The sequence below is a fragment of the Heterodontus francisci genome, chromosome 7 (assembly GCF_036365525.1).
Source record: "Heterodontus francisci isolate sHetFra1 chromosome 7, sHetFra1.hap1, whole genome shotgun sequence".
Taxonomy (NCBI): Eukaryota; Metazoa; Chordata; class Chondrichthyes; order Heterodontiformes; family Heterodontidae; genus Heterodontus; species Heterodontus francisci.
The window spans coordinates 131,160,208-131,187,454 of NC_090377.1; the positions used below are offsets into that span (position 1 = coordinate 131,160,208).

The window sequence follows — 27,247 nt, forward strand, 5'->3', positions numbered from 1 at the left end:
GTTATGTACATGCCCATTTCCCTCTGCCTGATCAGCGCAGGCCCACTTCTCTCACCGCGTCGTGCTCCTTCCTTTGCCGCCTGCAGCCCACGGAACACGTGCCTCCCTCCCTGCCGCCGCCTGCGGGGCAGCGGGACGTGGTTCACTGACGCCTGTAGTAACCAATGGGGGCGTAGCTTTTCTTGGCGCTGTGTCGCGGCAGCCAATGGGGTGTGAGAGTGGGCGGGAGTTCGCTCACCCTGCGCCGTGGCTCGCGGGCTGGCGGCTGTTTAACGGTCGGCGAGCAATGGCGGCAGTTGGGTGGAGACCGCGTGTAAGGAGCTGAGATGGTGCTTGACTGGGTAAGGATAGGTACGGCCGAGCGGAGCGGATTGGATTTGGCAGTTTTATCCGGAGTTTTTGTTTCATTCTCCCCCCCTAACTTGGAAAGGGATCCTGTCAAGTCGATCCTCCATTGAAGATGAGGATTGCTTCTCAACAGCTTCAAGTGGTGATTTACAATATCTGGAAAGACCCAGCTTTGCGCACATTTTCAGTTAAAGTGTGATACATTTTGATAATTGCTCAGCTGTTTGTTTCACTCTATTTCCAAGGCAAATAAATGAGCATAAACAGGCTTTCTTAGGTTTAAAGAAGAAATGTGAAATTTTATTAACACCTAAACTAATTCGATTAACGCTTACGGATACACGCCATGCCCACGCTAGCAGGCATACACGATATGTGCATGCAAATAGAGACAGAGAAGAGCAGGAGAAAAGATAAGTGGAACAGTTTGAGGCAATATGTTGTTATTGTGTGTCGAGCTCACCAGTTCTTTTGTAGGTAGTCTTGCTTTTTGTTGGGGCCCAGTATTATTCTTAAACCTTCTTCATTGTAGGAGATGCTTCTCTCTTGGGGTTTATGTGTCTTCAGTGGGTCTTAGTTCCATGAGAAAAAGATGGAAGCAGACAGGAGAGAAATGTTTTCAGTCCAGGAGCAAAGCGCTTTCTCAGTTTTAAAACTCTGTGGCAAGTTCAAATTCCAAAAAAAACCCAACTGCCAGTTAATCATATGACTAAACTGGTCTGAACAGGTCTTCTATGTATTGGGGAAAGCAGGGACTGGTTCCTTTGTTCCAACACTGTTTGCTACTGTGCAAAAAAAGTCTTTCCGGCGAGGGGCCTGGCAATTCCTTGTGATGGGCTCTCGTTTCTTACCAGCAGCAATTTTAAGTTTTAATGTTCCTGTGGTGAAATAATGTGTGCCTCATTCTTGGTAGGTGGGGGCCTGCATGACACCTCCACACCCAGGGGAATGAAATGTGATTTTAAAGAAAAAGGCGCATTTCATTACAAGGTTTGAGAGAAATATAAGATACAGAAAGAAAAACCATGCATTTCTTTCATTCATTTCCATTCATTCATCAGTCTTAAAGCTTATTAAAATGGTCTTTTTTGGGTGCCAGTGCTGCTTTAATTTCCCCTTTTTTCAGGAACATTAGTAGTGGGCGGGTCTATCCTCAACTCTGAGTCTTGCAAAGACTTTTGACTTCAGGGGATGGGTGGTTCCCTTTTCCTCTGACTGTAGGGGAGGACTCTTTGTTAATATCCTCTTTGTTCTCCGGGCCACTCCTGCGGGTATTTATGCAGACTTGACTACACTGTTCTGTGACAGTTAGACGAGGTGTGGCATCACCCTCAAGGTGTCTGTGCACCCTAGAGGTGTCTCTTTGTCTCTGCAGGTTCCTGTAAATGCTGCTTGCAACTCTGGTGGGTTGCTTCTAGAGTCTGCATTTGCCTAGGAGGGTGTGGGGTCTAGCATTATTTTATTTTAGTTTGTCTAGCTTGTTTCTATTGTGGCTGCCCACTTTTTTTCATGTTTGTGCTTGGGGCCAGGCTGTTTAGTTTTCTGTCACTTAACACCCTCTCTGCACTAATGTTTGTCTTTCAGCACACCATTAACATACCGTTTGCCTTTGCTCCATGACCTTCTGGTTAGTTATTCTCTGTGATCCTCTGTCCTATCAACACCTTGCCTTTTGTTATCTCTTGCCCCACCCTCACTTTACTTGCTTAAAACCTATTACATTTCTAATATTTACCAGTTTTGATGATGGGTCACTGTCCTGAAACGTTAACTCTGCTTCTCTCTCCACAGATGCTGCCAGACCTGCTGAGTATTTCCAGCATTTCTTGTTTTTATTTCAAGATAAATTTGATTGGCTTGCTTTTTGAGGGTTCTAATCTTTTGGCGATAGGCTTCGGGTGCTAATTCATATGCCCCAATGATAGCATTCTTTGTCAGTTCATAATTTGATGAACTCTCATCTGGCAGCAAGGAATAAACCTCATGGACTTTTCCAGTTGGATTACTTTGTTTTCAGAGGGACAAGGTCTCAGATGGCTATTTCAGCTGCCTTGCCAGTTTCTCAAAGGACTCAAAAAAAAAAAAAAATTGCTTCCAAATCTTCCTCATTGAAATTTGGCATTAATTGAGCGAGTTTTAGCAATTTTGTACCCAGCCCTAAATTCTGCTCCTCCATATTGGCCATGCTTTCACTGGGGTTACTCTGTCGCCCCCTAGTTAATTGAAGCCGCTTCAGCGCTCACTCTTCAGATTCTTTCTGGAATATTCTTTTTCTCACTCTCCTCTCTTGTTCCTTCTCCTGTCTTTCTTTCTCTCTCTCCTCTCTTTCTCGTTCCTTATCCTGTCTTTCTCTCTCTCTCTCCTGCCATTCATTTCTTCACTTTTGGAAGGCTCTCTCTCTTCCTGTTCCTTCTGTAAGGCTCTCTCTTTCTCCCTGTCCTGCCCCTCTCTCTTTCCTTGTCTTCTAATTCAAGTTTCCTTTGTTCCAATTGTACCTTTGCTAGCAGTACGCTGATGGTGTCTGCTTCTATCACTGCTTCTGCTTCTTCAGATTCAAGGGAAAATTGGTTTGCCACTAGCCTTAGGAGTTCAGACTTCCTAACTGCCATGTACAGTGATCCCACACTACACAGCCATTTTTCTCAACTACTCCATAGACAATGCTTTTAACTTATCCCAATTTACTTCACCCTGGCTTGGACTGCTATTAGCTTCAGTTGCAGAAATGTTAGTATTCAGTCACACATAACCACAAGAAAACCTGTATTAATCTTGCTCTTTTTTTTGATTGGGAATAATTTGGATTATTTCCAATTTCTCTTGTTTGTGGGTAAAATTCCAGACGCTGGCACCCAAATTTCTGTTATGACCAGGTGCGAAAGGTATCTGGGGGTTCACTTTTAACCTTCACCTGCTCTTATTGTAACAGGATTTAATTTTTAAACACACTGTGTTTTGAGCTCCCCCGTGGTGAATCCTTGTTCACCACTTTCCAATTATGAGGCAAATAAATGAGCATAAACAGGCTTTTATAGGATTAAAGAAGAAAAGTAAAATTTTATTCACGCTTAAACTTAAACTCTAATTTGGTTAACGCCTACGGATACACTCCGTGCCCATGCTAGCATGCATACGTGATACGCACATGCAAATAGAGACAGAAAAGAGCAGAAGAAAAGATAAGTAGAACAGTTTGAGGCAATACCTTGTTACTGTGCTTCGAGCTCACTGTAGTCCTTTTATAGGTAGTCTTGCTTTTTGTTGGGGCCCGGTATTATTCTTAAACCTTGTTCACTGTAGGAGACCTTTCTCTCTTGGAGTTCATGTGTCTTCAGTTCTGTGAGAAAGAGATGGGAGCAAACAGGAGAGAGATGTTCTCAGTCCAGGAGCAATGAGTTTTCTTAGTTTTAAATAAAAGCAAAATACTGTGGATGCTGGAAATCTGAAATAAAAACAAGAAATGCTGGAGCCACTCAGCAGGTCTGGCAGCATCTGTGGAAAGAAGCAGAGTTAACGTTTCGGGTCAGCGACCCTTGGGTGAGTGGTTCCAGCATTTCTTGTTTTTATTAGTTTTAAAACTCTGTGGCATGTTCAAATTCCACACAACCCCAACTGCCTGTCATGTGACTAAATTGGTCTGACCAGTGTATTGGGGAAGCAGGGACTGGTTTCTTTGTTCCAACACTGTCTGCTAGTATGCAAAAAAGATTTTTCTGGCGAGGGACCTGGCAGTTCCTTGTGATAGGCCCTCTATGTTTCCCAGCAGCAATTTTAAGTTTTTAATGTTCGTGTGGCACAGTAATGTGTGCCTCATTCTTGGCAGGACCCCATCTGCATGACAATTAAAGGCGACTTTTTTTTAAGTTCAGGCTATCCTTTGTGTGTTTTTTTTTAGAGGAGTCTAACTTGAAAAAGCATTTGTCTGATGCCAAGCTACCACCTGCAGTGCCATCCACCTCTCTTTTTCTTCCTTTTCAGATGCTCCTTAAAACTTACCTCTGACCAAATTTTTGGTCATCTGCCCTAATGTCACCTTCTGTGGCTCGGTGTCAAATTTTGCTTTATAACGCTCCTGTGAAATGCCTTGGGACATTTTATTATGTTAAAGATGCTATATAAATGCAAGTTGTTGGAGTTCTTGCGAGTACACTTTGGAGGGCAATGCACAGAAGATGGGTGAATATACAGCAAAGCCCATGTACTTAGGATGATGAAACAAGTTATTGGTATTTTGAAACAGCAATTCAGCTGCCTGGACAGATCGTGGGTTCCTTGTAATACAGTCCTGCCAACATCTCCAAGATTATTTCAGCATGTTTCAGCCTGGTTGAGGATATACAACAGTTCTGATGAAAGGTCACTGACCTGAAATGTTAACTCTGCTTCTCTCTCCACAGATGCTGCCAGACCTGCTGAGTATTTTCAGAACTTTTTTTTTATCTCCAAGATTATTGTTCTCTTTTGCATGGTACACAGCTTTGCATGTCAAAGATGCCTAATGAAGCAAAAGACTTATCTGAAGCTACTGCGAGTGACCCTGACTATGTAACTGCTGAAATACGACAACAGTCTGGAAAGTGATACAGCAAGCTCTTGTAGAGGAGGTCTTCACTGAAGTCCCCGAGCCAACGATTTAACAAGCCTTCCTGGCCACTATGCAGTGGCCCTAAGCAGCACCACCAGCATGGTTTTCCGCTAATGAACTACCATGAGTGCCCATTCTATGATCTGCTATCTCAGTCTGCACCATCAGAAGTCAACTCTGGGACAAGAAATTAAATAAATTGCAACCAACCTATTTCTGTTATCTGTGGATGAATTTTTTTAAATTACTGTGGTGCATCCAATTGATAATGATGTAGGTTGAGGACCTGTACCATACGCGAATTACTAAATTTTGGAAGGAGGAACTGAGATATTGTGAAAGTTATCTTGTGTGGTTTTTCATTTGTCCGGTGTAGGAGGAGCTGCTTGGGACTGAGATGGCGCAAATCCTCCTTGAACTGCGAAGGCCCTTCACTTAGTGCCACCATTTCCACTGCTGCAGTGACTGTAGTTCTGCCTTCTTTCTGGCACATGTATTGTTATTTGAGCAAGTGGGTGGAGACTAATTGGGCTGAATATAGCATTATCATGAAAGAAAACTTCAATCGAGTCTAGTGTAGCCATGTACCTGCTGCTGGTTACTCTGTTAGCTTAATGTGCCACGATCTGTATGGGAGTAGTCCCAAGCATCGTGGTGAGGTTAGTGATCGCTGTGTCATTGCTGTCAATCTGATCTCCAGTCATATGGAAGTTGGGCAAGATTTTTTGATGAGTCCAAGGCCTCCATGCAATAGTGTGAATATTGAAGAGAAGTAGTCCCACTGTATTGGGATCTCTTAACACTCAGGGGTTCTGTTGAAAATGCCAGTGTAGTCACGTTTTCCAAGAGGAGGGAGTTTTTTTTATTTGTTCATGGGATGTAGGTGTTGCTGGCTAGGCCGGCATTTATTGCCCATCCCTGATTGCCCTTGAGAAGGTGGTGGTGAACTGCTGCAGTCCATGTAGCGTAGGTACACCAGCAGTGCTGTTGGAAAGGGAGTTCCAGGACTTTGATCCAGCAGCAGTGAAGGAACTATATCACCGTTCCAAGTCAGGATGGTGTGTGGCTTGGAAGGGAACTTGCAACTGGTGATGCTCCCAGGCATCTGCCCTTGTCCTTCTAGGTGGTAGAGGTCGTGGGTTTGGAAGGTGCTGTCTAAGGAACGTTGGTGCGCTGCTGCGGTGTATCTTGTAGATGCTACACACTGTTGCCATTGTGCGTCGATGATGGAGAGAGTGAATGTTGGTGGATGGGGTGCCAATCAAGCGTGCTGCGTTGTCCTGAATGGTGTCGAGCTTCTTGAGTGTTGTTGAAGCTGCACCCATCCAGGCAAGTGGAGGATATTCCATCACACTCCTGACTTGTGCCTTGTAGATGGTGGACAGGCTTTGGGAAGTCAGGAGGTGAATTACTCGCACAGGATTCCTAGCCTCTGATCTGCTCTTGTAGCCACAGCATTTATATGGCTGCTCCAGTTCAGTTTCTGTTCATTGGTAACCCCAGGATGATAGTGCGGGATTCAGTGATCGTAATGCCATTGAATGCCATGGGGCAATGGTTAGATTCTCTCTTGTTGGAAATGGTCATTGCCTGGCACTTGTGCGGCGCAAATGTTACTTGCCACTTATCAACCCAAGCCTGGATATTGTCCAGGTCTTGCTGCATTTCTACACTGAGCATTTCAGTATCTGAGGAGTCACAAATGGTGCTGAACATTGTGCAATCATCAGTGACTAGCCCCACTTCTGACCTAATGATTGAAGGCAGGTCATTGATGAAGCAGCTGAAGATGATTGGGATTAGGACACTACCCTGAGGAACTCCTTCAGTAGTGTCCTGGAGCTGAGATGATTGACCTCCAACAACCACAATCATCTTCCTTTTTGCTAGGTATGACTCCAACCAGTGGAGAGTTTTCCCCCTGATTCCCGTTGACTCCAGTTTTGCCAGGGCTTCTTGATGCCATACTCGGTCAAATGCTGCCTTGATGTCAAGGTTAGTCACTCTCGCCTCACCTCTTGAGTTCAGCTCTTTTGTTCATGCTTGAACTAAGGCTGTAATGAGGTCCGGAGCTGAGTGGCCCTGGTAGAACTCAAACTGAGCATCACTGAGCAGGTTATTGTTAAGCAAGTGCTGCTTGATAGCACTGTCGACAACACCTTCCATCACTTTATTGATGATTGAAGGTAGGCTGATGGGGCAGGAATTGGCCAGGTTGGACTTGTCTTGTTTTTTGTCTACAGGGTATATCTGGGCAATTTTCCACATTGTTGGGTAGATGCCCGTGTTGTAGCTGTACTGGAACAGCTTGGCTAGGGCGTGGCAAGTTCTGGAGCACATGTCTTCAATACTATTGCTGGACTATTGTCAGGGCCCATAGCCTTTGCAGTACCTTCAGTCATTTCACAGAATGACAGAATAATACAATGCAGAAGAGGCCCTTTGGCCCATTGAGTCTGCACCGATGCATTAAAGACACCTGACCTGTCTACCTAATCCCATTTGCCAGCACTTGGCCCATAGCCTTGAATGTTATGACGTGCCAAGTGCTCATCCACGTACTTTTTCAAGGATGTGAGGCAGCCCGCCTTTACCACCCTCCCAGGCAGGGCATTCCAGACTGTCACCACCCTCTGGTTAAAAAAGTTCTTCCTCAAATCACCCTTAAACCTCCCGCCCTTCACCTTAAACTTGTGACCCCTCGTAAATGACCCTTCAACTAAGGGGAACAGCTGCTCCCTATCCACCCTGTCCCTGCCTCTCATAATCTTGTACACCTCGATCAGGTCACCCCTCAGTCTTCTCTGCTCCAGCGAAAACAACCCAAGCCTATCCAACCTCTCTTCATAGCTTAAATGTTCCATCCCAGGCAACATCCTGGTGAATCATCTCTGCACCCCCTCCAATGCAATCACATCCTTCCGATAATGTGGCGATCAGAATTGCACACAGTACTCCAGCTGTGGCCTTACCAAAGTTCTGTACAACTTCAACATGACCTCCCTGCTTTTGTAATCTATGCCTTGATTGATAAAGGCAAGTGTCCCATATGCTTTTTTCACCACCCTATTAACCTGCCCTTCTGCCTTCAGAGATCTACGGACAAACATGCCAAGGTCCCTTTGTTCCTCGGAACTTCCCAGTGTCAGGCCATTCATTGAATACTTCCGTGTCACATTATTCCATTTCTTTACATCATGTGGAATAAATCGATTTGGCTGGAGACTGGCATCAGTGATGCTGGGGATTGCAGGAGGAGGCCGAGATGGATCATCCACGCGGCATTTCTGGCTGAAGATTGTTGCAAATGCTTAAGCCTTGTCTTTTGCACTGATGTGCTGGGCTCCCCCATCATTGAGGATGGGGATATTTGTGGAGCCACCTCCTCCAGTCAGTTGTTTAATTGTCCACTACCATGCATGACTGGATGTGGCAGGAGTGTAGAGTTTAGATCTGATTCGTTGGCTGTGGAATTGCTAAGCTCTGTCTATTGCATGCTGCTTACGCAGTTTGACATGCAGGTCGTCCTGTGTTGTAGCTTAACCAGATTGACACCTCGTTTTGACGTGTGCCTGGTGCTGCTCCTGGCATGTCCTCCTGCATTCTTCATTGAACCAGGGTTGATTCCCCCGGCTTGATGGTAATGGAAGAGTGCAGGATATGCCAGGTCATGAGGTTACAGATTGTGGTTGAGTACAATTCTGCTGCTGCTGATGGCCTATAGTGCCTCATGGATGCCCAGTTTTGCATTGCTACATTTCAAAATCTATCCTATTTAGCAGGTTGGTAGTGCCATACAACATGATGGAGGGTATCCTCAATGTGAAGATGGGACCTCGTCTCCACAAGGACTGTGTGGTGGTCATTCCTACCAATACTGTCATGGACAGATGCATCTGCGGAGGGCGGATTGGTGAGGACGAGGTCAAGTTATGTTTTTCCCTCTTGTTGGCTTTCTCACGACCTGTCGCAGACCCGGTCTAGCAGCTATGTCCTTTAGGACAACTTTGGCAGAAGCCTCCAGATGTTAGTAAGGAGGACTTTGCAGGGTCAACAGGGCTGGGTTTGCTGTTGTCGTTCCCGATGCCTAGGTCGATGCTAGGTGGTGCATCTGGTTTTGTTCCTTTTTGACTTTGTAGTGGTTTGATACAACTGAATGGCTTGCTAGGCCAATTCAGAAGCCATTAGAGTCAACCACATTGCTGTGGGCCTGGAGTCATGTAGGTGGGGCAGGTGGGGGGGGATGTCGTGGGTGGTGGTGGAAACAGATGGGGCGGGGGGTGCGAACACAGCGGGAGAGAGAGAGTGATCAAGATCACTCCTGACAGATGGACATCTATTCAGAATACTCTGATTCATACAAGTGTGCAGGCAATGATTCATTATTTGGGTAAGCAAAAAATGCCAAGAATCTCACTGAATCAGTGTCCAATCTAGTCATGAGAAAGTAAGTTAATAAATTTATCTTCTCATTTAAAGTTTCACAAAATGCACACTTGTGTTTTTGAATAATAGTGACATGAAAGCCCTATATGTCAAAAGGGAAATATTAATTTCATCGATTAGAACCTTGCATTAGACTTTTAATGGAAATCCTGCAAGTAACATTTTTTTTTACAAAAACTGGCAGCCAAGATGGCCACTGCAGTTTACATTTGAAACATCAGAAGATCAACTGGAGACAAGAAGTCTCATCCAGCCAAGCCAGAGCAATGGGGTACTCTGTGATTAAATTCCTCATAATGGCCTTAACATGGTCGTCAAAGCCATCTACACCCGTTGACTTTGAAAGAGCCAACCCCCTTCAAGTGTGACTGGACAACTTGAGGTGTAGCACGTTGAATCTCAGTAGATTCCAGAAAACCTCATTAAAACAACAAAGGCGTTTGATAGTGTCATGTGACTGCCTGCGCAGCTCTGGAGAGACTGTAAGCTTTGTCTGAGAAAGCAGACAGTCGGAACTGAAAAGCCATCAATGAAGCAGGTCTCTGTCCCCAGAACAAATCCAGAGAAGATCCAGTTGTGACTGGAAACACCCCCAAGCCTACAGACCACCACAGCCAGCAACTAGGAGACGAGAAGCAACTCCCTATTCTGCCTCCAGGAGCCCTGAGCAAAGAAGCTCACTACTGTGCACGTGGCCCAGTGAGAATTTCAGGAATACAACTTCAGCTGAGGACTGAGAGACTCCGAACTGTATTTAAGTTCCATTTATTCTGGACTTTAATCCAACCACCAAATCTGTTTTCCCTCTGTAATCTGTGTGTGACTCTCGTGTGAATGTCTATTGTATTTTTAGTATTTTAACCAGGTTAGAATGTTAAGAGTAATAAACTTGCATCTTGTTTAAACTTCAGAAGGCCTGTCTGGTTCTTTTGTTATTACATTAGAGGAACAGGAGCAAGCATTCACTGAGCTGGTAAGTTCAACCATTGTGTTAAAAAGGATAAACCCTGTTGCGGTCAAACAAAAGAAGGGGCGAAAGGGGAGCCTGACACCCACTGCTCACCTGGCCAGATCAATAGTAAAATGACATTTTTTATGCCTTTATCTTCCTAAAATTGTCTCACCGGTCCCCTATGTAAGACAAAAATTGTAATGTGGCCCTCCCCCCATGTGAAAAGGTTGGACAACCCTGTGTTGCATAATGGCTGTTGCTTCATATAAAGCAACATTACGACTGTGCATGATGGTATTTATTAGGCCCACTTTTCACCTGTATCTGAATTTGCTGTTACACTTACATCTTTAAAATGTATATAAACAAATAATTATTCAAACCAAACCTGGCTGCGTGTAGCATGCTCATTTAATTATACATATCCCGGAGAGCAGGGTTAGCCTTTGGATGCTACTGTCTAAGCTCCTGACACTTCCAATATCTCAAAATTATTCCTCTGCTTGCAGAACAGGCACCAATAACAGAAGGGAGAAAATCTACATGGGAAGGTGCATGTACAAAGAGCAGCAGAGGGAAAACTTAAAGGCTGACCCAAGCTCAAGCCTTGCTCTTGTAATTTCTTCTCTCCTACTCAACCACTATCACATTTGTTTGCATTCAAACAGAATGCATGGCATACAGTATACATCCATGCAAGTACTATTTCAAGGTGCATCATGAAGCCAGAATTCTAACATAGAAAATAGGAGCAGAAGTAGGCACTTCGAGCCTGCTCCGCCATTCATTACGATCATGGCTGATCATCCAATTCGGTAACCTGTTCCCGATTTTGCCCCATACCCTTTGATCCCTTTAGACCCAAGAGCTATATCTAACTCCTTCTTGAAAACATACAATGTTTTGGCCTCAACTGCTTTCTGTGGTAGCGAATTCCACAGGCTCACCACTCTCTGGGTGAAGAAATTTCTCCTCAACTCAGTCCTGAAAGGCTTACCCCTATCCTTAGACTATGACCCCTGGTTCTGGACTGTCCCACCATTGGGAAATCCTTCCTGCATCTGCCCTGTCAAGTCCTGTTCAAATTTTATAGGTTTCTATGAGATCCCCCCTCACTCTTCTGAACTCCAGCAAATATAATCCTAACCGACTCAATCTCTCCTCTTACGTCAGTCCTGTCATCCCAGGAATCAGTCTGGTAAACCTTCGCTGCACTCCCTATATAGCAAGCACTTCCTTCCTCTGATAAGGAGACCAAAACTGCACACAATATTCTAGGTGTGGCTTCACCAAGGCCCTGTATAATTGCAGCAAGACATCCCTGCTCCTGTACTCGAATCCTCTCACTATGAAGGCCAACATACCGTTTGCCTTTTTTACCGTCTGTTGGACCTGCATGCGTGCCTTCACCGACTGGTGTATGAGAACAGTCGGATCTCGCTGCATGTTCCCCTCTCTGTTTGTAGCCGTTCAGATAATCTGCCTTCCTATTTTTGCTACCAAAGTCGATAACCTCACATTTATCCATATTATACTGCATCTGCCATGCATTAGCCTATTCGCTCAACTTGTCCAAATCATCCTGAAGCCTCTCTGCATCCTCCTCACAATTCACCCTCCCACCCAGTTTTGTGTCATCTGCAAATTTGGAGATATTACATTTAGTTCCCTCATCTAAATCATTAATATATATTGTGAATAGCTGGGGTCCTAGCATCAATCCCTGCGGTACCCCACTAGTCACTGCCTGCCATTCGGAAAAAGACCCATTTATCCCTACTCTTTGTTTCCTGTCTGCCAACCAATTTTCTATCCATTGCAATACACTACCCCCCAATCCCATGCGCTTTAATTTGACATGGTAATCTCGTATGTGGGACTTTGTCGAAAGCCTTCTGAAAGTCCAAATAAACCACATCCACTAACTTCCCCTCATCAACTCTACTAGTTACATCCTCGAAGAATTCTAGTAGATTTGTCAAGTATGATTTCCTGTTTGTGAAACCATGCTGGCTCTGCCCGATTCTATCACTGTTCTCTGTGCTCTGCTATAAAATCTTTGATAATGGACTCTGGAATTTTCCACACGACCGAGGTCAGGCTGACTGGTCTATAATTCCCTGCTTTCTCTCTACCTTCCTTTTTTAAATAGTGGGGTTACATTAGCTACCCTCCAATCTGTAGGAACTGTTCCAGATCTATAGAATCTTGGAAGATGACCACCAATGCATCGACTATTTCTAGGGCCACTTCCTTAAATACTCTGGGATGCATACCGTCAGGCCCTGGGGATTTATCGGTCTTCAATCCTATCAATTTCCCCAACACCATTTCTCTACGAATACCGATTTCCTTCAGTTGCTCTCTCTCACTAAGCCCTGTGTTCCCCAACATTTCTGGTATGATATTTGTGTCCTCCTTTGTGAAGACAGAACCAAAGTATGCGTTTAGTTGGTCAGCCATTTCTTTGTTCCCCATAATAAATTATCCTGTTTCTGACTTTAAGGGACCTACATTTGTCTTCAGTCTTTTTCTCTTCACATACCTATGGGAAACTTTTACAAGTCAGTTATGTTCCCCGCAAGCTTGCTCTCCTACTCTATTTTCCCCTTCTTAATCCCTTGGTCCACCTTTGCTGAATTCTAAACTGCTCCCAATCCTCAGGTCTGTTTTTTTTTGGCAAATTTATATGTTCTTCCTTGGATCTAATGCTATCTCTAATTTTCTTGTAAGCCATGGTTTGGCTACCTTTCCTGTTCTACTTTTGCGCCAGACCAGAATAAACAATTGTTGCAGTTCATCCATGCGCTCTTTAATTGTTTGCCATTGCCTATCCAACGTCATCCCTTTAAGTAATGTTTCCCAATCCGTCATCGCGTACTTTCGCCTCATACCCTTGTAGTTTCCTTTACTAAGATTCAGGACTCTAGTCTCAGAATCAACTACGTCACTCTCCATCTTGATGCAGAATTCTATCATATTATGGTGGCTCACCCCCAAGGGGTCTCACACCACTAGATTGTCAATTATTCCTTTCTCATTACACAATACTCAGGATGGCCTGTTCTCTAGTTGGTTCCTCAACGTATTGGTCCAGAAAACCATCCCGTATATACTCCAAGAATTCCTCCTCTACGGTGTTGTGACTAATTTGATTTGCCCAATCTATATGCAGGTTAAAGTACCCATAATTACAAATGTTCCTTTATCGCATGTGTCTCTAATTTTCTGTTTAATGCCATTCCCAAAATCACTACAGTTTGGGGGTCTATATACAACCCCCACTAACGGTTTTTGCCCTTTAGTGTTTCTCAGCTCTACCCATACAGATTCCACATCATCATATGCACCTCTTCTATCTCTGCAACAGGGCCCCAAGAATCAGGCACATCACAACACTGAGCATGGGAAGAAGCAAGTGTTTTTTTTTTTATTCGTTCGTGGGCTGTGGGCATTGCTGGCTAGGCCCGTGAGAAGGTGGTGGTGAGCTGCCTTTTTGAACCGCTGCAGTCCTTGAGGTGTGGTAAACCAACAGTGCTGTTCAGAAGGGAGTTCCAGGGAGTTCCATTTTGACCTAGTAACAGTGAAGGAAGGGCAATATAGTTCAAGTCAAGATGGTTTGTGGCTTGGAGGGGAGCTTGCAGGTGGTGGTGTTCCCCTGCATCTACTTTCCTTGTTCTTCTAGGTGATAGAGGTCGCGGGTTTGGAAGGTGCTGTCTGAGGATTCTTGGTGCGTTGCTGCAGTGCATCTTGTAGATGGTACACATTGCTGCCACTGTCTGTCGGTCGTGAAAGGAGTGAATGTCGAAGGTGGTGAATGGGGTGTCAGTTAAGCGTGCTGCTTTGTCCTGGATGCAGTCGAGCTTCTTGAGTGTTGTTGGAGCTGCATCCATCCAAGCAAGTGGAGAGTATTTCATCACACTCCTGACTTGTGCTTTGTAGATGGTGGACAGCATTGGGGAGACAGGAAGTGAGCTACTCGCTGCAGAATTCCCAGCCTCTGACCTGCTGTTGTAGTCACAGTATTTGTGTGGCTGGTCCAGTTGAGTTACTGGTCAATGGTAACCACCAGGATGTTGATATTGGCAGATTTAGCGATGGTAATGCCATTGAACATCAAGGGGAGATGGTTAAATTCTCTCTTGTTGGAGATTTGCCTGGCATTTGTGTGGTGGAAATGTTACTTGCCACTTATTAGTCCAAGCCTGTATGGTGTCCAGGCCTTGCTGCATTTCTACACGGACTGCTTCAGTATCTGAGGGGTTGCGAATGGTGCTAAACAGTGCGCAATCATCAGCGAACATCCCCACTTCTGGCCTTATGAATGAAGGAAGGTCGTTGATGAAGCAGCTGAAGATGGTTGGGCCAAGGACACTACCCTGAGGAACTCCTGCAGCGATGTCCCAGATTGACTTCCAACAACCATCTTCCTTCGTGTTGGGTCTGACTCCAACCAGCGGAGAGTTTTCTCCCTAATTCCAGTTAATTCCAGTTTTGCTCGGGCTCCTTAACGCCATACTCAGTCAAACGCTGCCTTGATTTCAAGGGCAGTCACTCGCATTGATTGTTGAGCAAATCTGTTGACGTCATCTTCCATCACTGGTCAAGAGCAGACTGATCAGGCAGTAATTGGCCAGGTTGGATTTGTCCTGTTTTTTGTGGATAGGACATACCTGGGCAATTTTCCACATTGCTGGCTAGATGCCAGTGTTGTAGCTGGACTCGAACAGCTTGGCTCGGGGCCCAGCTAGTTCTGGAGCACAGGTCTTGGGTACTATTGCTGGAATGGCATCAGGGCCCATTGCACTTGCAGTAGCAAGTGCCTTCAGCCGTTTCCTCATAACACGTGGAGTGAATCAGATCGCGCGCTCGCTCTGTCTGTCTCTCTCTCTCCCTTGTGCTCTCTCTCTCTCACATGCTCTCTATCTCTCCCTTGCGCACTCTCCCTCGTGCCGTCGCGCACTCTCCCTCGCGCCCCCGCTCTCTCTCCTGCCCCCGCGCGCTCTCACTGGACAACAGTGCTTATCATATTTCATATAGTGGCGCTGTTTGATTTTGACATTGAAATGTTTTCTCTTTTGATGGCAACAGAAAATATTGCTATTTGCGTTTATTTCTCCATTTTTCCCTTTCCTCCTCTTTCTGAACACACAGACTTCAGCTGTAATATAGTTTCATATTTTTCCCTTCTTTTAGCTGTGAGCCAAGCTTTTTAACATTACATTGGATCTGATCCTGTGTTCACCGAGAGCAGGGTCACTGGACAGCAACTTCTAGTAGGTACCCTAATTGATGTCGACCGCACCTCCCTGGTTCTTAGCCCAGGCACTGATGCCTGTTAGAATCTAAAGTGTTGCCTTGGTTATGCCATTTTATTTTTTATTAATTGCCAGAGTAAATACGCTAGTCCAGGAATGCAGTATGCCTGTGGGAAGAGGATTCATTCGACAACATATTTTTATTTTAGCCACACTTGTACTGACTTCAGCCTTGGTGAGAAAAGAAAATTTAAAAACTGGTTTTCTCAGTGTCAAATATTTTGTTCCCAGTTTGCTTCTCCCTTTCCTGAAGGTGCAGACTCCTGCTAAGTACAGCTCCACAGGTACTGACGACTGTCTGGAACCTCACACAAATGGTCATTCTTCACCTCATTATGGTTTATTATGTCAAAGTTGAGAGACAAAAGGAAGCTCTATACTTTTAGTACAAAAAGGGTCTCTTTTTTCAAAAAATTGTTTACTCCATGGAAATCTGACAGGCCATGTCAGCTCATTGCTGCCGTGCTGTTCTGTGATGTGACAAAATGTTGTAGTTATAAATTTGGACTTCATGATGAAGGCGGACCGCAGGATATCAAATTTCCACAGTCATCCAGAGCCAGCAGCTAGATAACTGGTTTGGGTGGCTCTTGTTGTATGTTTGCTTAGTTTGGTTAGGAGAGGTTACTGAGTCTTCGGTAAATTTTGACAATAACTAATTTATTACATATTAAAGAACTATATACAGCTTTACACAAGTATGTCTAACTGCACTCATGCCACATTGCTTCTCCTTTTAAGTCTCTCCACGTGATCTGATTTAGATTTGATTTGATTTAGAGATACAGCACTGAAACAGGCCCTTCGGCCCACCGAGTCTGTGCTGACCATCAACCACCCATTTATACTAATCCTACACTAATCCCATATTCCTACCACATCCTTACCTGTCCCTATATTCCCCTACCACCTACCTATACTAGGAGCAATTTATAATGGCCAATTTACCTATCAACCTGCAAGTCTTTTGGCTGTGGGAGGAAACCGGAACACCCGGAGGAAACCCATGCAGACACAGGGGGAACTTGCAAACTCCACACAGGCAGTACCCAGAATTGAACCCGGGTCGCTGGAGCTGTGAGGCTGCAGTGCTAACCACTGTGCCGCCCTATTATCTCTTACATTATAGTGGGAGATGTAACACATTGTAAACATTAATCCTTTCAAACCCTTATACTACATCTCCTCCCAAGTCTTTGTGTAGTTTTTTTACATTCATTTTTACTTTTACATAATACCCCATCTCCCCACAAGTTCTGACATCACAGATTCACTCTGTCAGGAGGCCTCACACCTCTTCCTGATCGTGTTGTTGTCAGATTAGGAAGATCAGTCGTCTTTTCTCTGAACTCTTGTTTCTCGACTTGGATGGTTTTCATTTGAGGTTTGTAGTATCTGGTGCTTCCTGAATTTCACGTTCAACATCTGGTTCATCCAAATGTATGACTGACTGACTGATGAATAGAAATAAGATTTCTCCTGTTTCTTATAGTACCTTCTAAAGTATGTACTAGATAAGATCTCTGATTATCACCGCACTGCATGATTACTCCTCTGCCTTGGTCTTGTACCCATATCTTTTGTCCTTCCAACAACTTGAGTAGGTTCCTGGTACAATATCTCCTGTTATAGTTATAAGCTTGAAGTTCTGCCCTTCTCTCTGGGATTTTCATTTGTCCCTTTTACCTTGTTCACCTTCATTTGCTTTCTATTTCCCTCCTGGTGTTTGATCAACACCTTCACCTTTGTTATCTCTTGTCCCACTCCCACTTTACTTGCTTAAAACCTTTTACATTTCTAATATTTGTCAGTTCTGAAGAAGGGTCTCTGACCTGAAATGTTAACTCTGCTTCTCTCTGCACGGATGCTGCCAGACTTGCTGAGTATTTCCAGCATTTCTTGTTTTTATTTCAGATTTCTAGTATCTTCAGTATTTTGCTTTTATTAAAGTTATAAGCTTGTTGTTTTTGAAAAGATTTTTCTCTGTCTTGAATTCTCGGATAACCCTGGACTTCTAGCCTTGGAAGTAAATTTTTGGGTAGGATGGAAAGTTGTGTTTTAAGCTTCCTTCTCATCAACAGTTTTGATGGTACTAATCCACATAGCAATGGAGTTGATCTGTAGTTTAGGAGTGCTGTTTGAAAATCTTCATTCTTCTTTAACAGTGCTTTGTGCTTTGATAGTTCTGATGCCTCTTACAGTTTCACCATTAGATTGAGGATATCTAGGGGAATTGTAAGGGGAACTTGTAAGATGTACAAATCCACAGTTTTCCGCAATGTGCGTGAAGTAGTAATTTGCAAATTGTGGACCATTATCGTACGCACATATAAATTAGGAGCAGGAGTGGGCTGCTCCAACATTCAATAAGATCATGGATAATGTGACTGTAACCTCGACTGCACATTCCCGCCTACCCTGTATAACCTTTCACCCACTTGCTTATCAAGAATCTATCTACCTCTGCCTTAAAGATATTTAAAGATTCTGCTTCCACTGCCTTTTCAAGAAGAGAGCTCCAAAGACACTCACCCTCAGAGAAAAAAATTCTCTCCATCTCTGTTTTAAATGGGCGACCCCTTATTTGTAAATAGTGACCCCTAGTTCTAGATTCTCCCACAAGGGGCAACATCCTTTCCACATCCACCCTGTCAAGACCCCTCAGGATCTTATATATTTCAATCCATTCGTCTCTTACTCTTCTAAACTCCAGTGGATACAAGCCTCGCCTGTCCAACCCTTCTTCATAAGACAACCCGGCCATTCCAGGTATTCTAGTAAACCTTCTCTGAACTGCTTCCAACACATTTACATCCTTCCTTAAATAGGGAGACCACTACTGTACACAGTACTCCAGATGTGATCTCATCAATGCGCTGTATAACTGAAGCATAATCTCTCTACTTTTGTATTCAATTTCCCTCGCAATAAACAGGAACATTCTATTAGCTTTCCTAATTACTTCCTGTACCTGCATACTAACGTTTTGCAATTGATGCAGTAGGATACCCAGATCCCTCTGCATCTTAGAGCTCTGCAATCTTATCGGAAACAGCTTGATCAGGAATGCCACGTGTTGCAAAGATCACTGTTAATGCTTGAATGACTGTCTCAGTTGTTGTTGTGGACAAGCATTTGACTTTGATCCACTTGGAAAAATAATCAGTAGCAATCAGGTAGGATTTTCCATTAAACGTGAATAGATCCATCCCCAGATGTTCCCATGGTCTGGTTGGAAATTGGGTCGAGATAAGGGTTCCCTCTGGTCTGTGCATTGTGCATACCTGGCAATTAGAAATCATTTCTTCTATATCTCTCTATGTTCCCAGCCACCACATGGATGACTGAGCCTGTGCTTTGCATTTCATGATACCCATGTGGCCCTGGTGTATTTTTTCCAAGAACTCTGCCAAGAGTGAGACCGGAATCACCAGCCTCTCGTCATATACGAGCAAATCATCCACAATAGTAAAGTGCTTTCAGTGCTCAAAAGAAGATTTTCATGACCTTATCACTGGGACGCTGCTGTGGCCAACCTTGCATGCTATATTTGCAGATATGGATGCATTCCTCATCTTGCATCTGAGCGTGACAAATTTCTTGGAGCTTTTCTGAGCATGCCGGCCATTGTGATGCAGTGAACTGAGAATATGATGCGATCTCATTAATGAAGTTAACATCCTGGTGGGGAATTTTCCCTCAGACGGGAGCCGCTTCCGCCTGGCTTGGGGATCTGACCTGCATTTTATGGTTCCCCCGCCTTTAACTGTTTGGAGGTGGGTCTTCCACCCGCTGGAGGCGGGAAGTCCCACCTAGTGGAGCTGCCAGCCAATCAGCGGGCTGGAAGCTCTTAGTCCCAGCAGCGCCACCGGGAACGGTGGTGGCTGCTGGGACTGCAGCCCAGCTTCAAGAAGATGATGTCGAGGAGCTCCAAAACCAAGGTAAGTTTTTGTTGCCTCACCTGGGATGCTCGGTCATGCCCCGGCGAGGCAAGGGTGGTCAATTAGTGGGGAGGGGGCGTGTTGGGTGTTGAGGGCGGTTGGGGCAGAGGCGGGAGCGGGTCGGGAAGGGGCCCCGAGCCTCCTGCTCCATTTTATGCTCCCCCTGCCACCTTCCTGCCCTTTGGGATGCTGTAAAATTCCGGCCCCTGTGTGTAGGATGGTTAACAGTAGCTCTGGATAATACATCTGTTGTCGTTTGCCGCTTGCCCTGTATGTATACTGTTTTATGCATGAATCTCATTCGCCTCAACCACAATTTCGGGATTCTCGGAGGCATTCTAGCGAGTTCTTTTTCATCAAGTAAGGAAACTAGGGATTCGTGGTCTGTCTCTTTGACGACCTTTAAGCTGATGATGTAATCTAAGATCTTTCGCAAGCCCACATAACTGTGAGAGCTTCTTTCTCTATGACGGCGTACCTCATCTCCGTCTCAGACAGTGGTCGAGATGCATAATAAACTAGTCTGCGACATCCATCTGGCTGTTCTTAAAAAAAGGACTGCCCCAATCCTGTCGATGAGTCGTCTGCTGCAGTTGTAGCCAGTAGGGCAATTAGGGATGGGCAGTAAATGCTGGCTTGGCCAGCGACGCCGACATCCCATGAATGAATAAAAAAAAAAGCGCTAAGATATCTGGCGAAATCAGCATTTCCTTGATCCTTTGAAATGCCTACTCCTGATGTGAATTCCAACATGCTTGAGCTTTCCTTAATAGTTGTATTTAAGGGTTCAGTAACGTGCTAGATTGGGCAGAAATTTTGCCGTATTAACCATTCCAACGAATCGTTGAAGATCTTGGACAGAAGTAGGAATTGGGTATTCACTAATCACTCTCATCTTTTGCAGAAATGCCATTATGTCGTTGCTACTAACAATGTGTCCTAAGAAACGAATAGACGTTTTTGAGAATTCACACTTTTCATTAAGTATCAAGCCACCTTATTGTAGGCAATTCAAAACCGCTCTAACCCTCAGGTCATGTTCTTTGACAGATTCCCCATGGACTAAGATGTCGTCCATTCGGCATATTACTCCTTTAAGGCCCTGTAGAATGTTTGGCATAGATCTTTGGAATATTTCCAGTGCTGACGTTATACGGAATGGTAAATGATTAAAACAAAATTTTCCGAACGGAGTAATGAAGGTTGTCAGTAACCTTGACTTCTCATCTAACAGGACTTGCCGAAAGCCACTATTCACGTTGAGCTTTGTGAACATGGTACTTTTGCTAACTTTGCCAAGCTTTCGTCTACTGAGGTCATCGGATGGATTTCTCTGGCTATAGTATTATTAAGTTAAGTGTACACAAATGCAAAGAGTACCATTAGGTTTAGAAACTGGAACCATTCCCAAGCACCACACTGTAGGCTCTGTGACAGGAGAAACGACTCCTATCCTGGTCTTCTAGCTGAAGTTGGACATGCTTCGTTAGTGGGTGTGGTATATTGCTAGGTGTGAAAAGACTTGCAGGTTTAGCATCTTTTCGCAAATAATGTTATATTCGGTCTTAAGTCTTCCTGGACCAGTAAATAATTTCGGAAAGTCTTTTTGGAAGTGACTCCTGGATTCTTGCTGCTTAACTTCTTCCACTTTCCTGATAAGATGGAGGTTAATACAAGCTCTGCTACTTAAAGGAGAAAATGCCTGATTCTGTGGAACATACAGTATTTCCAATATCTGCTTACCATTGTACTGGAGTGTTGCCTGTAGCTTTCCCTTGACTTTCAGTTCAATCCCTCCTGTACCATGTAATTAAGTTTCTGCTGGTTGCAGGTAAAGGCCTGTTACCTGACCCGAACCCGATGGGACCCGACGACGTGTGTCGGGTTCGGGTGGGTCGCTCTTCCGGGTCTGGCTTTTGGGCTCGGGTTGGGCCGAGTCCGGATCGGACACACGCAGTACTACCTTCTCCTCTGCTGGGAGGAAAAGGGAAGTTGAGTAAGTAAGCGTCAAAATTCGAAAAGCCTGTCTGAGCTGGGAGTCCGGGAGGTCAAGGAGGGAGACTGAGTCTGCGCAGTGAGCGTCTCAATGACATCATCACACTCATAATGCAGCTTCCATTCCATCCATCCAAAAGTGGTAAGTGCAGTGAGTGCACTATGGTTGGGTTGGGCGCAGGAAAGAATGGAAGGACTCGGGCCGGGTCGGGCACTGGTCCGATGTGCTTCTGTCGGGTTTGGGTTTTTTTTCCAGACCTGAGCAGGGCTTTAGTTGCAGGTAATGCGTTGATAACTATAGTTCGTTGTCTGATAAAACTGTTACACTTGCTATATTGTCTAGTTTAAAGTTGTTGATATGTCCACAGTCCAGAATGCATGATTCAGGTCTTTGATCTCACCAATTAAATTTTCTAATGGAGATTGTTCAACTTCATTAATAGCTCTATGTGTGAAGACTTTTCCTTTAGAACCTGTGAAAGTAGAGGTTTTACTTTGGCAGATATTCTCAAAATGGCCAACTTTCTTGCAGTGAAAACATTTTGCTTTGTTTGCTGGACACAGTTGGTGCCTTGGGTCTTTTTGGTGGCACAGCGCAGGCAGGGTTGCATGGTGTCTTGCACTTTCCCTCCCAAGTATACCTTCTTTTCTGGTGCTTCTTTTACAGTCCTGTGCTTAAGGAACTGTATGGTCGCTGGAGGTTTCCTGAACCAAGGTTTTTCTTAATTTCTCAGGATAGCTCTGTTCTGGTTGTTTCACCAGCTGTCTTGCTTTGTCAAGGGTGTGAGGTCTTCCTGAGACTGCAATAAATCTGATAGGGATTCATCGGCAATACCTACTATAATGCTGTCTCAAATTAATTTGCATCCTTTAACTAGCCTGTAAAGGTCATTAATAAAAGCATCTACCAGTTCACCTGGTTTCTGGACCCTTGTGTTGAATTTGACCCTTTCTAGAATCTTGTTGCTCCTCAGGTTGAAATAATTGCCAAAGGCTTTTAAGACTACTTCAAGTTTATCTAGTGTCTCATTAATAGATAAATTGAATAAATAATTGAACAGACTAAATTTCTCTTCCTTCAGTTTAAACGGTTGAATAAATAATTAAACAGACTAAAATCCTATTACTTCAGTTTAAATGATTGAGAGCTCTTTTTCAGGTGTGCTAACACCACAGCTGTCTGTGTCCTCTGTGTGTTCTGTTAGAACAAACTGTCTTCAGCTAAAAGCCAGTTCAAAACTGAATTGTAACAACTGTATCACATGAGAGTCACTCCCAGTGGCTGTATCTATGGTAACGAGAATGCACCCTTTGAATTGCAGTCTCCAAATGGCTGTTTCTGAGGCAACGGAAATGCACTTTCCTGTAACTCCTGAGGCTTGCTGGTTCTTAAGCAATACTGATCCCTTGCAAGCCTTAAAGACAAACCGCATATTGCCAAAAAAAAAACTGCAGGACCATGACACCTGGCAGCTTTTCAATTAATCCTCCCTTTCCCCAGTCAGTGATTAGTCTTGTATTAAACAACGCCTTTCTTAGTCAATCAAGAATAATTCTTTGGCTTTTGCTAATCTTTCAGATTTATCGTAAGTAATACCCTTTTATGTTGACTACTTTAAATGCTTTCACATTCCAAGGTTCCTTATTTTGTTACGAGACATATCTACACTTTGTTCTTACAAAAGCTGTTTTCATTGTCTGCTCTCACGGTCCCAACCTTTTACTGCAAGTAAGCATTTTAAAACTTGACATATTCTCCCAAAATCCCTCTATCTTGACATCTTGTCTATATTGTGCCCTATTACCTAATTTTTTCCATTTTACCATACTACAAAGAAGTGTTGTAATAAAGTTAAATGTTAGTTTATAATAAGTCAGTTGGTTGGTTTATAATAGCTAGATTTTAACAATTAGTATTCTGGTTAGTAACTTTTTAGTAACCTAATAATCTTACATTCCCTACTTTTATACTCAATTCCCCTTACAATAAACGGCAACATTCCATTTGCCTTCCTAATCGCTTGCTGTACCTGCATACTAACTTTTTGTGCTTCATGTACCAGGACACTCAGAATTTTCTGTATCACTGATTTCCACATTCTCTCTCCATTTAAATCATATGCTGCTTTTCTATTCTTCCTGCCAAAGTGGACAAGTTCACATTTTCCCACAGTTCTCCCTGTGCCTGCGTGGGTTTTCTCCGGGTGCTCCGGTTTCCTCCCACAAGCCAAAAGACTTGCAGGTTGATAGGTAAATTGGCCATTATAAATTGTCACTAGTATAGGTAGGTGGTAGGGAAATATAGGGACAGGTGGGGATGTTTGGTAGGAATATGGGATTAGTGTAGGATTAGTATAAATGGGTGGTTGATGTTCGGCACAGACTCGGTGGGCCGAAGGGCCTGTTTCAGTGCTGTATCTCTAATCTAATCTAACCTATACTCCATCTGCCAAATTTTTGCCCACTCACTTAATCTGTCCATATCCCTTTGTAGACTCTTTACTTCCTCTTGAGAACTTACTTTCCTTGCTATCTTGGTGTCATTGGCAAATACATTTGGTCCCTTCATCCAAGTCATTGAATATAGATTGTAAATATTTTGAGGCCCGAGCACTGATCCCTGTGGCATTCCATTAGTTATAGCTTGCCAACCTGAAAAGGCCCATTTATCCCTACTCTCTGCTTCCTGTTAGCTAACGGATCCTTTATCCATGCTAATATGTTACCTCCTACACCATGTGCTCTTATCTTGTGCAGTAATCTTTGTGGCACCTTATCAAACAACTTGTATTCCTATTTGAGCTGTCCAGCATGGCCTAGCAAGAGGATAAACCTTACCCTAGCAGGTGCAGGTGAATAATTAAGCCTGAATTTTCCTCACCCAGGGGTCACTGGCATTTTCTTGGCAGGATGAGTTTTAGACCTATGATCCTGCTGAAATATTTTCCACAGGATTGCTACTTGGGTTGGGCACCTGATTTGTTTTTAAACTTATTCATGGGATGTGGAAGTTCCTGGCAAGTCAGCATTTATTACCCATCTCCAGTTGTCTTTGAGAAGGTGGTAGAGAGCTGCTTTCATGAATTGCTGCTGTTGGGAATTCTAAGATTTTGACCCAGCTACTATGAAGAAGCAGTGATATATTTCCAAGTCAGGATAATGTGGAACCTGGAGGGCTGTCAATGCAGACTTTGAGTTACTCTAGTGCATCTTGTAGATTGTGCATACTGTGGTCCCATTGATCTGGTAGGGGAGGACGTAAGCTGGTGGGTCGGTTGCCAATTGAGCGGGCTGCTGTATCCTGGATGGTGTTGAGCTCCTTAAGTATTGTTGGAGCTGCACTCGTACAGGCCAGTGGGGAGTATCTATCACACTTTTGACTAGTGCCTTGTAGATGGCAGACAGGCTGTGGGGAATTAGATGAGCCACTCTCCACAGGGCGGCACAGTGGTGCAGTGGTTAGCACTGCAGCCTCACAGCTGCAGTGACCCGGGTTCAATTCTGGGTACTGCCTGTGTGGAGTTTGCAAGTTCTCCCTGTGTCTGCGTGGGTTTCCTCCGGGTGCTCCGGTTTCCTCCCACAGCCAAAGACTTGCAGGGTGATAGGTTAATTGGCCATTATAAAAATTGCCCCTAGTATAGGTAGGTGGTAGGGAAATATAGGGACAGGTAGGATGTGGTAGGAATATGGAATTAGGGTAGGATTAGTATAAATGGGTGGTCGATGGTCGGCACAGACTCGGTGGGCCGAAGGGCCTGTTTCAGTGCTGTATCTCTATATAAAAAAAAAAGAATACCCAGCCGTTGACCTGCTCTTGTAGCCTCAGTATTTATGTGGCTGGTCCAGCTACGTTTTGGGTCAATGTGGACCCCCCAGGATATTGATGGTGGGAGTAGTTTGATGGTGGTACTGCTGTTGAATGTTGAGGAGAGGTGATTAGACTCTTCTTGTTGGAGATGGTCATTGCCTAGCACTTGTTGGCGTGAATGTTACCTGCCACTTATCATCTCAAGCCTGAATATTGTCCAGGTCTTGCTACATGTGGGCATGGAGCGCTTCATTATCTGAGGAGTTGTGAATAGAACCGAACACTGTGCAGGCAGCGAACATCCCAACTTCTGATCTTATGGTGGAGGGAAGGTCATTGATGAAGCAGCTAAAGATCTTGGGCTTGAGCAACAATGTCCTGGCGTTGAAATAATTGGCTTGCAACAGCCGCAACCATCTTCCTGTGTGCTAGCTGTGAAGCAAGCCAGTGGAGAGTTAACTTTCTGCTTCACACTGACTTCAATTTTATTAGAGCTCCTTGACACCACACTGTCAGGTGCTGCTTTGATGTCCAGGGCAGTCACTCTCGCCTCACCTCAGCTCTTTTGTTCATGTTTGGACTGAGGGTGTAATGAAGACTGGCGCCGAGTGAATCCAAACTGAGCATTGGTGGGCAAATTATTGCTGAGTAAGTGTTGCTTCACAGCACTGTCGATGGCCCTCCCATCACTTTACTGACAATTGGTACTAGACTGGTGGAACAGTATTTGCCCAGATTGGATTTGCCCTGCTTTTGTGGGCAGGACATACCTAGGCAATTTTCCATTTTGTTAGGTGGATACCAGTGTGGTAGCTGTACTGGAACATCTTGATAGAGGTATGACTAGCTCTGCAGCAGAAGTCTTCAGAACGACAGCTGGGATGTTAGCCCATAGCCCTTGCTGTATCCATTGCATTCTACTGTTTTATGAAATGAATTGAATTAGCTCAAGAATGGCATCTGTGATGGTGGGGGTCTCAGAGGAGGCTGAGATGGACCATTCACTTGACACTTCTGGCTGAAGCTAGTTGCACACGCTTCAGCCTTTTCTTCTCTGCACTGACATAATGGGCTCTGTCAACATTAAGGATGGGCATGTTCATGGAGCCTTCTCATCTTAATTTAATTGGCCACCACCATGATACAAAACCTGAGAGTATTATGAACTATGAGGAAGATAAACTTCAAGGGGACATGGACAGGCTGATGGAAAGGGCTGACATGTGGCAGATGACATTTAATGCAGAGAAGCGTGAAGTGATACATTTTGGTAGAAAGAACAAGGAAAGGCATTAGAAAATAAACAATACAATTCTAAAGAGGGTGCAGGAGCAGAGAGACCCAGAGGTGTATGAGCATAAATCCTTGAAGGTTCCAGGACAGGTTGAGAAAGCAGTTAATTAGGTGTGTGGGATCCTGGGCTTTATGAATAGAGGCATAGAGTACATAAGAACATAGAAGCAGGCCAATCAGCCCATCGAGCCTGCCCTGCCATTCAGTGTGATCATGGCTGATCATTCACTTCAATGCCTTTTTCCCCACACTATCCCTATATGCGCTTAGGTCATTTGTATTTAGAAATCTGTCAATCTCTGCTTTAAACATACTCAATGACTGAACTTCCACAGCCCTCTGGGGTGGAGAATTCCAAAGATTCACAACCCTCTGAGTAAAGAAATTTCTTCTCATCTCTGTCCTAAGTGGCTTCCCCATTATTTTGAAATTATGTCCCCTGGTTCGAGACTCCTCAACCAGGGGAAACGTCTTACGGCATCTACCCTGTGTATCCCTTTAAGTATTTTGTAGGTTTCAATGAGATCACCTCTCATTCTTCAACACTCTAGCGAATACAGG

The 27,247-nt window shown here is 44.3% G+C and overlaps 1 protein-coding gene across 5 annotated transcripts in view; it reads left to right on the forward strand.

The window, feature by feature from the left end:
* The first annotated feature begins 257 nt into the window (after window positions 1-257).
* The window catches only part of rbm44 (RNA binding motif protein 44), a 187,293-nt gene continuing 160,303 nt past the window's right edge, over window positions 258-27,247 (forward strand). For all 5 annotated transcript variants that reach the window (XR_010975289.1, XM_068034664.1, XM_068034668.1 and 2 more), the window contains exon 1: window positions 258-341. Coding sequence is in view for 4 of the 5 variants with exons in the window: in XM_068034664.1 (XP_067890765.1) it covers window positions 327-341 (15 nt within the window). In the remaining variant the exon portion in view is untranslated. The remainder of the gene's footprint in view (window positions 342-27,247) is intronic.